This window comes from Acipenser ruthenus, chromosome 3, assembly GCF_902713425.1.
Source record: "Acipenser ruthenus chromosome 3, fAciRut3.2 maternal haplotype, whole genome shotgun sequence".
NCBI lineage: Eukaryota > Metazoa > Chordata > Actinopteri > Acipenseriformes > Acipenseridae > Acipenser > Acipenser ruthenus.
This window is the reverse complement of record NC_081191.1, coordinates 95,522,729-95,540,719: the sequence shown is the minus strand read 5'-3', so window position 1 is coordinate 95,540,719 and position 17,991 is coordinate 95,522,729. Positions and strand designations below refer to the sequence as shown.

At 36.9% G+C, this 17,991-nt stretch overlaps 1 protein-coding gene across 1 annotated transcript in view; it reads left to right on the top strand.

Annotated features, from left to right (window-relative positions):
- LOC117394798 (receptor-type tyrosine-protein phosphatase N2) overlaps nt 1–17,991 on the top strand; it is a 244,129-nt gene that overhangs the window by 208,102 nt on the left and 18,036 nt on the right. Inside the window, exons 14-17 of the mRNA XM_059019205.1 lie at nt 5,704–5,898; nt 11,926–12,073; nt 12,569–12,642; nt 16,997–17,074. Of these exons, the coding sequence (XP_058875188.1) occupies nt 5,704–5,898; nt 11,926–12,073; nt 12,569–12,642; nt 16,997–17,074 (495 nt within the window). The remainder of the gene's footprint in view (nt 1–5,703; nt 5,899–11,925; nt 12,074–12,568; nt 12,643–16,996; nt 17,075–17,991) is intronic.

Below are 17,991 nucleotides of genomic sequence, written 5' to 3'. Positions count from 1 at the left end.
TGATCGGCTTGTATTTACCACAATGTTAATTATGTAAAAAAAAACCAAAAACATAAGTTTACAAATTATTACAGTAATGTTTTCCTTACCAGTTTGCATCTGTCACACCAGAAAAAAATATATAAAAAATTTCACATCACAGTAATTATCTACTGTAGTCTGTATTAATTCAATTTTAACCCAGCTATCTATTTGATATTGGAATAAAGCACGACAGAGCATGTGTTGTGTATTGTGCTGGGATGACATCAAGCCTCGGGTGGTTGCGTCCAGCACCCTAGAAGTGATGTCATCCCAGCACAACCCACAACCTGCAGTGTATTATTCCTATTATACAATGGCTCACACTGTAAAAAATAGCAAATAAGACTCATTTCATGTTTAAAAGTGATTTTAATTAGACAAATGTGGAAATAACATTCCGACCTCATAAAATAATGCCTGTTTTCCATTTACAACTGTAGTAAAGTATTAACTATGACGTTCTAATAGATATACTAAAGTGTTATTTCTGTTTAAAGTGAGTTAATAACAATACGAGTTCTCAAGTTTTTTTGTTTTTTTTATGTATGCCGTGAACACATTGTTGGTAGAGTTGAACTCTGCATTTGACCATTTATTAATGTTACGGCTCAGGGGCGGTTCATTTAAGTGTCTGTTTAAGCCCGCTCTGAGCCCCACGTAACTGCTTGTGCCATGCGGCTCTCCGGAGCTATTTCTAGCAGGCTTACAGTTGTTTTAAAACTGTAAGGTGTTCTATCGTGACAGTTTTCAAGTATATATTTGTGTTACTCTCATTCACCCAGTCATAAAAAAACTTTGACTGCTCAGTTGGTTTGTCATTTCGTGGATGCTTAATTTCTGTCAGAGTCTAAATCTTGTCTAGTCCCTTAGAGTCGATCTCCAGGTGTCTTTTTTTTGTATGTTGAGAGGTTGAGGGTGCTGTCTGGTCTCCTGGCTGCTCTGTGTTTGAAGGCTCTTTGCCAAACGAGGTTTCCACAGTTGTCTTCAGGAATTGTGTAATTTATTCTGTGTGATTGACAGTTGTGGCGGATTGATATGTCTGTCAAGGTTTTCAGTGAGGAGGTTGCCGTTACTAGATCTGTGATGTTTTGCTCAGATAACATCGCGGGTCTAGTGCAAGGCTGACCAATCAGAGCTCAGGATTTTTTCTTGCCATTGTATAATAATCAGTAATGTGGCGTGAGAAACATTTTGGAACAGGCTAATTTAAAAACAATGAACTTGCACGTGCCTGAGACTAATCCCTGAAACACTCTCGAGCGAGCCTAGTATGTACCCTCTTTACAGAACTGCAGCTAATTGTGGGTTTATTTATTTCACCAGACTGAGCATGTTGTCTCTGTGCCATATTCCTCAGAGAAAGGCCTCTAAGACACTTGGTAAACAGAGCCGCCCCGACCACATCCTCCCTGTCATCATCCCCATTAGCAAGCCATTATTAATGGAATGGTGGAGTGTGTGCCCGCGCTCGCTGCTATTTAGAGATGCTTCACTAGTTTAGGGTGATGTGTTTATGAGTCATAGCACGCTGTAACTTATTATAACCTGCGTGAACTTCACTCAACTTCACTGTGCATATTGGTGCCATGCTGTTTTTTTTTTTTTTTTGGTCAGGTCACATTTACTTAATTTACTTTTGGTACAAATGTGAAAGAAAAACAGCCTATACAGTTTTAAGCTTTTATCACATCCACATATGTTGGCATGGTTATATGGATGTTTGTACAGTATACATTTTCTTACTGAATGTATGATATAAGCGTAAACATACAGTATACTGTACATTTACCTTTTTTTTTGTTTTCTCTGTGTTATGGTGTTTATGTATTTTTTCCTATTTGAACAGCCTAGGATGTATTTATTTGATTTAAGGTGTCGTTGCTTCTGTTAAGTTTGCTAAAAATTAACTGCAACGCTTAGCCAACCCTCTATATTATCAGTTTTTAATGTAGCCTCCCAAGCCAGAATTTTTCATATGCAGTACATTATGTGTTGCCAGACAGGGGGAACACAGTGCATTGTACAAGAAACGGAATCAGTTTCATAAATAAAGTAGCTTTTCTCATTTAAAAAATGTTTGTGCATTATTATTATTAGTTTATTTGAGAGAAACCTTTATCGGTTTTGCTGCTGCGTTTAAAGTACCAATCTCAGAATAGCAGTGCCACGTTCTTTTACTTCATGGTTGATCTTGAAGGCTTTGGCTTGATTTGATCAGCCTGTACCCTGCTGGGATAAGCCAGTTAAATTTTATAGAATATTTTATCACACTGTGGAATCACTCAGGATTGCATCAACCACCTATCCTTGTCTTACCCTTAAAAATAACTAGGGGATGCAATCCATTGCCTGGTACTGTAAAATGAAATGTCTTCCTGTTGGAATAGAGGTTGATCGAATCATGCATACAGTATATATAAACACGTACAATGGGGCTTGTCATACCTGATCGAATCATGCATACAGTATATACAAACATGTACTATGGGGGCTTGTCATATCTGTAAGACAATGAGCATTTTTTTTTTAAAGTAAAGGATTATTGCACCCAGAGCTCCAAACGGCAGCCCCACACTTCTGTTATGAAGTGTCTTTGTTTGTGAAATCATTGGCTAGTCAAATTTGTATCGCTGTGTGTGAGATAAAAGTGGGTACGTGCATGCAATTCCAATTAGTATTTAGAAGGATTTTTTTTTATGTCTTGGCATTTTTATTGAAAATTGAGGTGCAACGCAAAGCCTTGATCTGACTATGAACAGACTGGATAAGATCGCTATTTTCAAACAGTGAATGACATGTCACTAACACATTACCGCAGGAGAGACAGGTAAAGGCACTAAAAAGGTTCAAATATTTTGCCTGGAAACCTATTTTGGAATTTAAAGTCCATTGTCACCAGTCCTCTCATTGTGCTAAAGGTCTTTCATTCATAGCTTCATAGCAGATTTTATAAATACATTAACCTAAGTGAGTTAAAACTGGTGCTTGCAGTGCTGTCCTCCAATGAGCTAGCTACAGCTGCCATGTGACCAATAGCACAGGAAGTGATGAGGTACCAGGGAGCTTTTAATGCCAAGGACAGTTCAGAAAGCCTTGGTTATCATCACTTAGTTAAGGCAGCCAGGACACTGATTCCCTGTAAAGCCTTTTCTTCTTCTGAACCTGAAGCCAATCAGCCTGGATTCAGAATACTGTCCTAGCCTTTTTTTCACTGAGAAACGGAATCCAGCATGTGTGGTAGTAATATATTGTATGTTGTAACTTCTTCAGGTCTCAAAGCATCACCTTTCATGCCATGTGAAGCAAATCTATTGATGATCTTAATTACACATTATACATACATATAGGAACAGTCTTAACAATGCATATTGCATATGGTCAAGCCATACAGTAACTGTGTTTCTGATGTACTGTAGTAAATGAACCAAGGCTGTATTACCGTTGCCATTAATATAGAAATGCATTGAAACTCATATGGCCTACAATGCTACCTAAAAAGTTAAAAAGGTTGATCAATAAACCAAGCATATTATGACAGGCCTCCAAATGACTGATTAAATGTGTATTGTGTGTGGGGGAGATCAATACAGCCAAAAATAAAGATAAATCTTGCACTAAGTTAGGTTTTCAATGTTCCCCTTGTTTTTATGTTTCAAAATAGCCATGAATATATGTATTAAATAATGTGAAACTGGTCCTTGGATAAAATGACAGGACTTGCACACTTTGAAGTTACAGATCTAAACATACTCCACAGATGAAGCCAGATTAATGGTTTATGTGTAGCCCATTAAACAGTCCTTTAGGTTTTGTGACAGTGGCCCTGTGTCCCAGCCCCGTGTGTGAACCACACCGCTGTTGTAATGGGGCTGTGATGGTGTGTTAGGACATCACTGGTCTATAGACTGTATAGTATGAAATGAATATTACAATGAGTTTATTACTTAGTCTCTCTCTCTCTCTCTCTCTCTCTCTCTCTCTCTCTCTCTCCAATTTCAATTTTCAATTTCAATTGCTTTATTGGCATGACTGATTTTTTACAAGTATTGCCAAAGCAATGATGGGTAAATTCCATCTTTACAATGAACATTTAAAACATATCTAAATAAAACAAAAACAACACAGTACTTCAAACACATCACAACAACAATAATAATGAGAATAATGATATACATTTATATATGTATTCTATAACATTTATTTATTTATTTATTTTTCTTTTCCTCCCTGTGTGAGGAGCCTCAGTGTCACTCCCTGTCCCTCAGGCTGTGGCAGGCGCTTGTGTACTGGGCTGCCACTTCTATACAGCTTGTGTGCTCACCGAGGAGGATGGGGAGTTTTTCTGGGTCTGGCAAGTCTGAGAAGTCTATGCAGAGATTTTGTTTTTTTGGGAAGAATGCTTCCCTTATATTCTTATATTTTGTGCACTGCAGTAAAAAGTGTATCTCTGTCTCGACCTGATTGAGCTGACAGTGATCACACAGCCTGTCCTCTTTGGGCAGCCATGTCTGCCTGTGTCGGCCCTTCTCGATGGGCAGACTGTGCTCTCTCTCTCTCTCTCTCTCTCTCTCTATGTATATACGTTAAGTTTGCAGGCTAGGGTTGTTTTCTCCACACTGTGTATGCTGTATGTTTCTGGATGTTTATATTAGTTTATATTATGCTATCCACAATCTACAAGGTGTCCCATAAGTTAGGCATCATAGCCAATATCATATATAATGCCGATTTGGATGTTCTTTGTTAAATCCGGTTGACTATTTGCGCCACACATCAAAATGATCTGAATTAGTTCCTCTTTGCTTAAAGACATTTCACACCGCAAAGAAGTAGCTAGACAACCAATATCAAGTTATGCCTGGGGTCTGACTTACGGGAGACTCTGTACAGTATGAAACTATATATATCAAAACTAGTAAGCCGATTGATACCGTCTCAGCTTCAGTTGGTTCAGTCTTCCCTCCTCCCCATGTGTTCAGTAGAGTTACTGAAGGGGAATCCCTAATCACACACACACACAAGAGCTGAGGTGTATGGTAAACTTATTCAAGTGGAGCAAGAAGCTTTCTGTTCTAGGTTAATTTTGTTCTGTGTTAGTATGGTAGACAACACAAATCAAACAAATCACAAACGAATGAATAAAATACACAGCCACTAAATGATGTAAACATTTGTGGCTATTGAAGACTGATGACAGGTGTTTTCAATGGAAAAACAGCTGGCTGCTTAGTGACTGTTAGTACAGTTCTACTACAGGACATGCAGGTTCATTGGACAGTCTGCTGAAGGCCATTAATAGGTTTTGTAAAGCATAACTCTGAAGAAGCTCTGTGACACCCAACACTTGATGTCAGCAAGGCAAGCAGTTGCAAAGAGATTTGTTATGCAACTATCTTAAAAAATGTGAAACATTGTTGCCAATTCTAAAAATAGCAAGCTGTTTATCAATATATAGGTCACCTGTAAATATATAGAATGCTCTAGGAAACAATTACCTGCTGACAAATCATTAAGTACAATAAATGCTTTTCATGTGCAAGATCAGTATATAGTGTGCGGTGCTTGTCTATGCAAAGCATCTCTGCCCCACTAAATAACGGCCAGGCGTTATTCCCTGTGAAGTGTAATGAATTCAAAGCTCCTCTTACCCATTGCCACTCCCTTACTATCTTGTTTCAGGAGCTGTGCCGGCAGCGTATGGCAGTGAAGACGGCAGAGCGCCCGGAGCCCCACCACACCTCCCGCATCAACAGCGCCTCGTCCCAGTTCAGTGATGGGCCGATACCGAGCCCCACGGCACGCAGCAGCACCTCCTCCTGGTCTGAGGAGCCGGTGCAGTCCAACATGAACATCTCTACCGGGCACATGGTTCTGGTAAACACCCCTTCTCTCTCCCATGTGACTGCAAAGCCTTATGAATTCCAGTGAAGGGACACCCAATAGCATGGAACTCATCATGATGCATGGCCATTGTTTTGTTGTGTTGTCCGTTGTAATAGAAAGTTCTTATAGAGCAGAGCTTGTTCAGCTATTCCAACAGTCCTGGAGGTTTGCTGCTATTGATTGTTGCAATCTTCTCACAGGAGAAGTACAGTCTTGATATTTCTGTGTTTGAATGGGAGTTTGTCACACACTGTAATTGTGTGATGTGTATATGAGCAGTTGGTATGAGTTGACAGAGAAAGCTCACAGCAATTTCCAGAAACACAGACTAGACTTCTGGGTCCCTTCTCCAGGTGATACTGAAGCCAGGTGTGTGCAGATCGTGCGCTTGTTAGATCTTAATCAAAGCCATCAGTGGAAGTACATGTGCCAGTATATCTATGTAAGTGGCAGGCATCCAAATGAAGTTTTATGTGACAAATGTATCACCCCCTCCAAGCAGTGTCTACATTACCTTGTCCAAGAAAGGGCTTAGTAGCTCCTATTACAATCAAACAGTCACAAAACATCAGTTTTATAAAAGAGGGACCTGCCAAGTATTTGCACTGTTGGCTTCAATTGTTTCTTCCAGCAATAAATAAATAAACTGTAGAACGAATGCATGCCTATTGGAAACCTGGCAGCAGTGTTCCTTATCTATTGTATCTCATCTTTGCCTACAATATACTGCTTTACGTTTAAACATTAGGTTGATAGGAAGAATTTAGAGACTTCATTATTGAACCAAACTACTCATAAATAAGGCTGTATTTTTTCACGGCTATCACTGATTTCACGATTTCCTTGAAATATATCCATTGCCATGAAATATGTAGTTCCTCACAATAATTCCCATTTCTAAAAGAATAGTGCAAATATACATTTTTTATGACTTAAAAATAAATTCATCAAACATTTGCCTTATGGGCACACTTAGCTGTTGCACTGCATTTTATTAAGGAACCTGGCAGCCGGTTTAGTTTGCTTCCAGTAAATGATTGAACACGAAAAACCAGCGGCATTAAATTTCGGCATCAAAGATTTCTGCTGAAGAATATTTAGAAAGGGATACTTTTTTGTAGAAAGAGACGTTCAACCTACAAGTTTCAGGCAACTTTGTTGCAAGCAACTGTACCAAAGGACTGAAAAAAAACTTAGAAAAATGTCGGAGAGAATGAATGTGGAGCCGCTGTGGGATATTGTGAGGGAGATTCTCCTTATTGTTTTTTTTTTTCAGGGTGATTTTTATTTTTTTATAGGCGGTATAGGCAAGTAAATAAGTGTTAATCGGTCCATTCTTGGTAATTAATGACCAATTTGTCAGTAATGCCACGCGATGTAGCGGAGCAGCATAAAGTCGACAACGTTATTAATACTGTATTCCTTGAAAAAGACAATTTAATATTATGAACCGTTTTAAACATAATGTTGTGTTGACATTATAGTCTGATATTAGTGTGTTAATGGTGTGTTAAGGGTATGTTAACGGTGTGTTAAGGGTATGTTAAAGGTGCGTTAATGGTGTCGTAACTGTATGTTAACTGTGTGTTAACGGTGTGTTAACAGTATGTTAATGGTGTGTTAACGTTATGCTAACGGTGTGTTAATGGTATGTTAATGGTGTATTAACGGTATGTTAATGATGTTTTAACAGTGTGTTAACGGTGTGTTAACGGTATGTTAACGGTATGTTAACGGTGTGTTAACAGTATGTTACGTTTAAGTTTCCAAGCTGTGTTTTCAGCTTGAGCTTCTTTTTGTTTAAGGCTGTTTGAACATTGCAGTTCAGCAGATGCAACTTGAAAATATTGTTACACAGTTACCAATATCTGATTTGCAGAAAAAAATCCTAACCTGGCATAATTTATATTTCTGTTCAGAATAATATAATAAAAAAATAACAATAATCACATTTCAACTTCTCTCTATTTACATTTAGTTTTACTTACATGTTTATTTACACAAATAAAACAGAAAAACATTCAAGCCAGAAATTCAGAACAAAAATAACAACTTCAGGACAAAACTGATGAGGGTAATGGTAAATATTACTAATACAATCTTAAATAAATATTTAAGAATAGTTTATTTTATTATATTGAAAAAAAAAAATGCTGGTTAAAACTATGTGGACGCAATAAAAATAGCTGTAAAAACCCATGTAAACCAGAGCAGGAATCATGCTTGTGGCTCGCAAGATTTCAGCAGTCAAGATTCCATTCTTCTGACTTACTCATGTAATCTCCATCAGAAAGGCTGTATAAAAACATACACACACACCCCAACACACACACACACACACACACACACAAAATGTACATTTATGGACTACTTTAACACTAGAACCGCTGCGGTTATACTCATACCTACAACCGCAGACAGCAGTCATTATCATGGTACATTTTAAACAGCATCAATATTAAAATGAAAGACAAACTATCTGATACAGCTCAAAAGTTTTATTCAAACACATCATATCAAACATCTGCGCAGCTGAAACGCCGTATTTAAACGAACACTTAAACATAAAAGGGTTTATTTTCTAACTTACCACATATAAAGAACTACTTCAAAAAATGAAAAACTATAATAAAATAAACATTTCGAAAGAAACTAGTGTGTAAACAGGTGTAAACAGGTTTACACCTATAAAAATACAATGTCTTTAAAAGGTGGACATAAAAAATTAAATATTCTACAATTTAGCATTTACTGTTTTTCAGCTAAGCACTTGAATATTTATGAAAGAGAAAATAATCAGATTTGAATGTGACTATTTTTTTTTCTGCTTTAATAAACGTTTAATTGTGAAATATCTTGAAATACCTATTTTTAGTCTGTGAAACTAGCAGGGTTTTTTTAACAACTAAAAACATCAAAACTGAAACGGTCCTGTTCTCTCTCTGATGCTCATATCCCAGTAGTCACAGCAATGAGACCGGATCTATGTCCTTGCACTGTGGGAGGGAGTGCTGAATGTAATATGTGTGTTAAATACTAATGCATATTTCAGGTAGATGCAATGCTTCAGAAGTGCTTATGGACAGCTAAGACAGCAGTGACCTTTAGAGTTCTGCTCAATGCAGCTGAAGTTATAAACCTGCGTGACCTTTAGAGTTTGATTGAATGAAACTGAAGTTGTAAACCTGCTCCACAGCAGAGCATCATCCTCTGTTTTGAAGTAAGCCCACTTTTATTTCAGCTTGATTGCATTGATCTCTGTGTTGCTATGTGAATAGAATGGGTGGATTTCACCCAAAGATCAAGGCAGCATGCCATTATTCCCTCAAGTAAGCCGAGTATATCTAGTTATCTGGCTGGGGTAAAACTCAGAGCTGTTCATTTAAACAGATGCCACCCTAACAGCTGCACGCATCCTATTATTTATTTGTTTATCAGAACTAATCTCTGTTCATCCATAGTTATATCCATAATGTACTGGGCAAATTCAACTTAACCCGAACACTAGTTATAGAAATTGTGTTAGCTATATTATTTTGTCTTTTGTTAATTAGGCAATTTGACAAAGATAATTCCTAAAATTATTATTATTATTATTATTATTATTATTATTATTATTATTATTATTTATTTCTTAGCAGACGCCCTTATCCAGGGCGACTTACAATTGTTACAAGATATCACATTATTTTTACATACAATTACCCATTTATACAGTTGGGTTTTTACTGGAACAATCTAGGTAAAGTACCTTGCTCAAGGGTACAGCAGCAGTGTCCTCCACCGGGGATTGAACCCACGACCCTCCGGTCAAGAGTCCAGAGCCCTAACCACTACTCCACACTGCTGCCCTAAAATTGCTGTTTTATGTAAAATAAAAAAGGAAAATGATGTCTATTAAAACAATCTGAGACCAGGAAAGCTACTGTGAAGCTCACATAAAGAGGTAAAGAGCAAGAGTATGTGCTGGCATGTATAGTACTGCCTGTGGCAATTGTGACTGTTACAAAAACATATGCTGCTATCACATACAAATACACTGAAACTGAATTAATAGCACTGAGCAAAAGCAAAAGCTTCTCAACACCAAGTAAGTGTTGATAGAACAAATATGCATGCTTTGTGCAACTCCAAATATAGTTAAATGTAAGTACTGCATTTGCTGCAGTACGTACATGCTCAATAGCGACGATGGGGACGAATATATATATATATATATATATATATATATATATATATATATATATATATATATATATATATATATATATATATAGTGTTTTTTCATGTGCAATTTTATTTAATTGCTTTATTCCACTTAACGTTGCAGAAAAACTTCTCCCTTTTTTTAGTTGATCTCTCATTGCCTCTTTTGTGCTTCTTTCTCCCACTTTGTACAGCCAGTAGTATTTTAAATAGATTTGAAACAGCAATAAAAAAAAGCACACACTGGTCTCCTTTCCTCCACCGCAATACAATATTACGGCAGCCGGTTATTTTCAAACATTACCTCAGCCGGTGACTTCATTTCATCTTGTAGTGCTGTATTCCATTTTGATTTTATGAGCACCTTTGGCAGCTGTAAACTGTTCGAAAGGGGATTAGTGAGTGTTAGCCTGACACTCACTGATCGCAGCACCTCTTGATTGGATTGAAATAATCCTTTTACACACTGCAAATCTCCATTACTGCTGTATTAACAAAGAAGGGAACAGTGGCAGGCCAATACAAAGCCAGCATTAGATAGATGTTACATTGCATGATGGTTCACAGATAGCAACTTCCAAAACGCCATGCTAATTTCATAGTCATTCATAGCTAGTTCATAATTTAATAAATGCCAATGTAGACCATGCACCCTTAAGGATTAAAGGTTGTCACACTGAATCCATGTTGTTGTGGTATTACAGTGTGATTATGAAGTGCTGCTTATCTGGTCCAATCAAAGTGGGGCTTAAAGAAAAGCATGTAGCAGCAGGCCCTGCCTTTCAAGGAGCTGAACTAATCTTTGGAGATGTGAGCATAATTATTACACCAGCCAAATCCAGCCAATTCTCAAAAAAAATAGAATAGTGACATTGTAATCTCGATTCAAGGGACCTAATCTCGGTGAAATAGTTTATTGAGCCTTGGTGTTAAAAGGGAGTTGCTATGGTCTGAGTACTCAATCGCGCATACATACCATAATGTTTAGGGCAGCAGTGTGGAGTAGTGGTTAGGGCTCTGGACTCTTGACTGGAGGGTTGTGGGTTCAATCCCCGGTTGGGGACACTGCTGCTGTACCCTTGAGCAAGGTACTTTACCTAGATTGCTCCAGTAAAAATCCAACTGTATAAATGGGTAATTGTATGTAAAAATAAAATAATGTAATATCTTGTAACAATTGTAAGTTGCCCTGGATAAGGGTGTCTGCTAAGAAATAAATAATAATAATGTTTTTCTAAGATTTTCTAAACAAAATATTTAAAAATAAAATACTAGAGGGAAAAGCTGGGCAGCTGGAAACATCTGTTAAATGTCTTCTTGTAACCTTTCTATGACCTTTAATACAATGTTCAGAATCATTCCTAGTGGTTTTGAGTTGCTCCAGTATAACATTTTAATAGTTCCGTATCAGAATCCCCCCGGAATTAGCTGTGCCTGTAGAATCCCTATTCCTGTTCCTTTTAAGTACTTTCTGGTATTCTTTGGTATTTCTGGTGAGGTTTGCTTGAATAATCGGGTTCTTAAGGTCACAGTCCGATTCCATAAATGCCTTTCATCCACTGAAAAGAAACAAACGGGGACTGGTCAGCTAACCTCAATGTCCACGTCCTTAATGGAATAATCTTGCTCGGTTTGTCTGGTGTACTTTCTTTTCAGTGAATTATATTGGTTGTATAAATGGGATGCTCAATGGTTGCTCATGGTTCCATTTTCTGAGTTTGTTCCATTGATGTTTTTTGGGTTTTTTTTGTAATTATAAACATCTCTAGTTACTTGAATGGAATTTACATCTGAATTTCTACTTTTTCTTAGTCTTACATGGAGGACCACTTGAAGAACAAGAATCGCCTGGAGAAGGAGTGGGAGGCGCTGTGTGCTTATCAAGCAGAGCCGAACGCCGCCACAGTCGCACAAAGGGCCGAGAATGCTAAGAAGAACCGCACTGACAAAGTGCCTGTCTGTAAGTGCACGGCAGTTCACTACTTCAAACAGCTCATAATGCAGAGCCGGCTGAAGCCTCTCATGCCTTCTATGGCTACACTTTACCACCAATGCCAGTGCAGTGAATGTAATTAAGTACAAACCGTTGTTTTTCAATTACAAAAAAAAAATGATGAACATCAATTCATGTTGCAGTGCATGACTTTGCATAATTAACTATTGCAGTGTTAGGGTTAGCTGTTACCAGCTATTATAAGTGTAGAGGCAAATCTGAATTTGAACACTCAGATTGCCATTATTATTTATGACAGAAAGCCAGGCTTTTACAATCAATAAGGTGTAAATGCAGTTTAGTGGAAGGGTTAGTAAATGTGTTCTATATATATATATCATCTTACAGCCTGATTTGAGATGGGGAGAAAGACAGAAATGGGAGAAAAGTTCAGAATGTATTTCTTTTCTCTTATTTTTTATTAAGAAAGATGAGGTGGTAAATTATGCATTTATCTTACAGATGATCACTCTAGAATAACCTTGAAGGTTGAAAATAACCGTGGCAATTCAGATTACATCAATGCAAGTCCAATTGTGAGTATCTGTCTGTCTGCGTACTGAATTGCCTTGGTTTGTATTTCTAACATTACATTGTCTTCAAAGGAGATTGAGTCAACAAAATTATACGCTAGCAATAGGACAGGCACAGTAAAGTGTGTGTTTGTAATCTTTTTAAATGTCTGTTTGCCTCTACCAAGGTAAGACTGTATTAAAACATGTTGTCCTCCATGCTATGGTTATTGTATTATATTTAGTTTCCGTCCATTGTGTCTATTGTAGTACCTACAGTATTTTGAAATATCATGAAGGCAGACAATTGTTAAGAATATAATTACGGCTGATCTTGAGTATACCTTGGTATTTGTCAGTTTTCTTTTTCTTTTATTGCAGTGATATTTCAAGCCTGGTGTTTTTTTTTATAGAAATATACAACATATCTTATGTATCACAGCCAACCAATAATGAAATCTTGCATGGGTATGGAAATATTCTCTCCCCTAAGGAATGTAATAGTCATGGCATATTGTTCTTAACTGTGTGTGCATCTAAAAAAAAAAAAAAAAAAATGTGCAAAACCGGCACGATTTAACAATTTCACTGTTTCTGATCGGAACAAGAAATTAAGGCTGCAAACTGGGACAATCCAAGTTTTCCTGAGATGTCTAGTAACCTTAATGATGTGTTTCTGTCCGCCATGCCTGTCTACTGTAGACCTGTAACGAAACAAAAAGGAAAGGTTCTGTATAGTTCATTCCCCTATAGTGTTACATTGTAGATTTATATAAAATGCAATACTCCAATTTAAAATCAAATTAAATACATGGCAACTAGCATGTAATTGATTTAAATGGTATACACATGTTTTAGCAAGGGCTTTCTGGTATTTTCTTACCATTCAATATTGTTTTTTGGTTCCAGTAATTAACCAGAAATGCACATTGTAAGGTACGTAAAAGCATTTCAGTTACCTCCAAAGCACAATTCTCAACATCTAACACAGGGATTTGGGTTTTGAGAGTTCCAAAAACCCCCTAAACTACAATTAGAATGTTAGATAAAAAGAAGGTTATAATTGTAACCAACAGAAGGAATGGTAAAGTCAACGTCTTCTTTCCAAAGTAAAAGCACAAGGAAACAATGCGATAATAACTCTGCTAGCAGCAGCTGGATGAAAGGCTGGTAATTACAGCACAAGGAGACCCTGGCTGTGCGGAACAGAATTGGGATAATTACATCTGTCACGTTTGTACTTACTCCTCATTAAATTCCAGGGAAATCATCCACAAGTAAATAATGTCATCTTTTCTGTGGAATTAGGGGTCCTGGTAGTAAATGGGGATTCTGTTTTCCCCCCTTGCAGGGAGGCGGACAGAAAAACCCATCAACTGCATTAATATCTCAGCTTGCTGATTATTGAATGTACAGATTGAGGAATTCCATTAACATAACCGTTCGCTTAAAGACATTGGACGCAGATGTGTCAAAAAGGATTTAGTCATGGTCCAAAGTTAGAAGCTGAGAATTCAACGAGTGGAATAGCAGGGAAGGGCAGAGCAGGGCTGATGAATGGGCCACCCCTTATCCATGCAGTACGGTCCATCCAAACCTCAGTACAGAAAGAGGAAGGTGCAATGGGCTACCTGCTGATCACTGTCTAGAGGAAGGTATTTAAGGACATCAATGTATGTATAACTAATGTCTACTGAAATATACACTACGTAAATCTGCATTGGTCGACCTCATGTGTTGAAAGCCTCTTTCAGATATTATTAACTACAATATCTATTATATGTTCAAACTGTATTCCAAAAAAAATCTTCAGTCAAAAACATAATAGTCTGTACAGAATGAGGACTCGTGAAATGCTGTATGACGAGCAACACATCTGCAAAGAAGGACTGTTGCATTTCAAACTGCAGTGCGCTATCAGAAAATAAAGTAATGCAGCACGTGAATGTCTGACATGCAGCACTGGGATAACAACTTGCTTGGTTTGAAAATGGCTTTTTATTTTGTAAAATGTATAGGGAGTAGTTCACATATATTGTGGACAACAGGCTTCAGCCAATAAGTAAGCCATTGCACGTTTTCAGCAAAGCTGCTTCTTGCGAATGTGGTAAACATAATAATCAGTACTGAGGGCACAAACGTGTCACGGATTGCATTGAAACTGTACGATGGCCAAACTGCTGCATTCTAAATGGATGCTATTGCACATGATTATTGGCTAGAGCAATGTAGCTCTGCGCAATTATAGGAAAGACCAGATAAATCCAAATCTCATACGCATTAAATTATCTTTGATGGAAAAGTTTTCTTGTTGTTTTATATTGCAAGTAACGTATTGAGTAGGCAGACCGCTCCATGTACCTCTGTATAATTTAGACCTAATCAAGGGCACAAGAGGAAACCTAGCTCCCTGTATCAAGATTTGTTACATAAGGGAGCGATTTAAAGTACAACTCATTCGATAATGTCTCACTTTTTACCTGCAGATACCAGCATATCATTTAATTGAAATTGTGACCACTTGTTGCTCCACATTTTTGCTTTAAGTAATTCAATTGTAATTCAAAGACTAATCTTCTACAGTATGTAAGCTAATTTAAACATTATTATTATTATTATTATTATTATTATTATTATTATTATTATTATTATTATTATTATTATTACTTCAAGCTGTATTGTAAAAGGAAAAAGTATTGAAGACAATTTCATGTGTGTGAGATTTGGATTTACCTCATCTTTCCTCTAATTGCTCAGAGCTCAGTTGGTCTAGCCAGTGTTTAATGATGTTTAACATGCAATAGTGTACGTTTAGAATGCAGCGTTATGGATGGATGCCGTTCGGTTTTTATATAATCATGACACGTTCATGGCACTCTTTCTTGTTTTCCACAGTGGCACATTATAACTGACAGCAGGCAATGGCTTACTTACTGGCTAAAGCCGGCCCTCCATGGTACAGGGGAACTATCGCCTATACATTTCGGTTTTTAAATAGCAAGTCATTTGGTAATCAGACAACTTGTTAACTACATTTCAGACTTCTCTCAACCAACCGCACGCAGCGTGCTTGCATTTGATCAAATGTAACATGCCACCGATATAACAAATCTATGATAATAAGCACTAAAAGCATGGCTTGCCTCGATCAAGAATGAACCAACATATGAGTCCCAGTATTCCTTACAGAATAATAGCATGGCCGTAGCACTGGAACATGTTACAATAATAACATTCTACCAATGATGTATATAAGCTTCCTATTCTCCCATTCCATACTTATTATTATTGATATATATATATATATATATATATATATATATATATATATATATATATAATTAGCATTCATGTAATTGATTGATGGCTCACTTTTTTTTTTTTTTTTAAGCAAATTGCTCAGTACATTCTGTTCACTTGACAACCATGGTTGCTCAGAAATGTAAGATTGATCATTGGCTGATTAAGTACATTCCATTCAGTCACTGATAAATAACGGTTCAAAAGCAATGCTAAATAACTGATTTAATGATGCTGCTCATTATATCTGGGGGGACACAAAGACATGATCTGATTATTGCAGAGTTACTTTATTCCATTTATCAAATCATTTTAGTGAGGATATGAAAGGAGCTGGGGGGTGAATTCATATTTTTCTAGTGGCAAAGTACTCTTAATGACATTAAGCTTCAAAAAATAAAATAATTGGCTTGATTATAAATATGCAGGATATTTGAATACATCTGTGGTAAAGGGCATTCAGAAGTGAAACTGAATATATTTTACAGGATTCGTTTAGTTTAAGAGAGAAGGTTAAACTAGGTTTCTTAACAGCTGATGCTGTTTTGATGGAAAGTTAATTGCATTTCAGGGGTTCTCTATACAGTACAAAATGACCAAGTAAGAAACAAATATTAATACAAAAATACAAATTATGAATTTTTCCTTGCTGAGTTCTAAGAGAGATGGATGTTGCTATTGGACCACTGTGCGGAAAATATATTTTGTGTAATGTTTGAAAATACAAGCAATGCCGGTACTTCAGAATGCTTGTTGTGCACATGTATGGTCCTCAAAATGTTTTTGCTCCAGATTCCACATGTAGCCATGCAGTTTACATGCTAACCCATCCCTGCACTGATCTGAAAGTTCAGACATTTAGACATTCAGAAATGCTGGTACAACTGTTAACCATGCAGCCCCGCTTGAAGGCTAAGACCCATTATGACTGCATCTGTGAAAAGGTCTTGTTTATCAGAAATTTGAAATGCCTTAAAGTGCTGTAAACTACTTTCCCAGCTGTACATTTAGGCCTTGGATAATCAATCATAGTGATAGAGATCTGCTTACACATCTTTCTTCATGTTTCTCTGTCCAGATGGACCATGATCCCAAAAGCCCTGCATACATTGCTACTCAAGGCCCACTGCCTTCTACTGTTGCAGATTTCTGGCAGGTAAGGAAAATACAGTACAGCTTTATATTATTAATATTATTATTATTATTATTATTATTATTATTATTATTATTATTATTACAGTAGTGTGCAAATGTATTAGAACACCTCATTGGTTCTGTTGTTTTGGTTTGCTGTGCATATGAAATCAGACCACTAGAACTGAAAATCCTGGAAAATAGGCAATTAGAGATTGTCTGATTTAATTGATGACTTTAATTAATTTAAAATAGTAAGAGGGGACACGTTTTTAGAAGTTGTTTACAAGGTGTAATGAAAGCACAAAGTGCTCTAACATTTTTACACGAGTGCCTATTGTTTCTATATCAATGATTACTCCCCGAAAATTTAAAATCTCAGTTTTCATGCAAGTATGTATATAAAGGATATGAATGACACTTTTCATTCTAATAGATTTGCACACTACTGTATGTAAATCGTGTTTAGGATTTATATTTATTGATGTCAAACTGAGAACAAATTAAAAAGCATGCTAGTGATTTTATTTAATTTTCAGTTTTGTTGGTGCTCCCCCCCAAGTGTGACCGTACTTTCAAGTCCTCCTCCAGCAATCTAGCCTTGCAGGACACTAGAGGGTAGACGCCACCATTGCTGATAGAAAACCTATCTGATCAAACACCATTCTCTGCCTCTGATTTGGGTACCTCAGTAGCAAAGGCATTTCTGTTTCTGTAGAACCCAACACATAGTCAATTGCTCTAGAAAAGTGATCGCTGACAGCCTTAAGATCTCGATCTCTCTCTCTCTCTCTCTCTCTCTCTCTCATTATTTATTTCTTAGAAGACGCCCTTATCCAGGGCGACTTACAATTGTTACAATATATCACATTATTTTTACATACAATTACCCATTTATACAGTTGGGTTTTTACTGGAGCAATCTAAGTAAAGTACCTT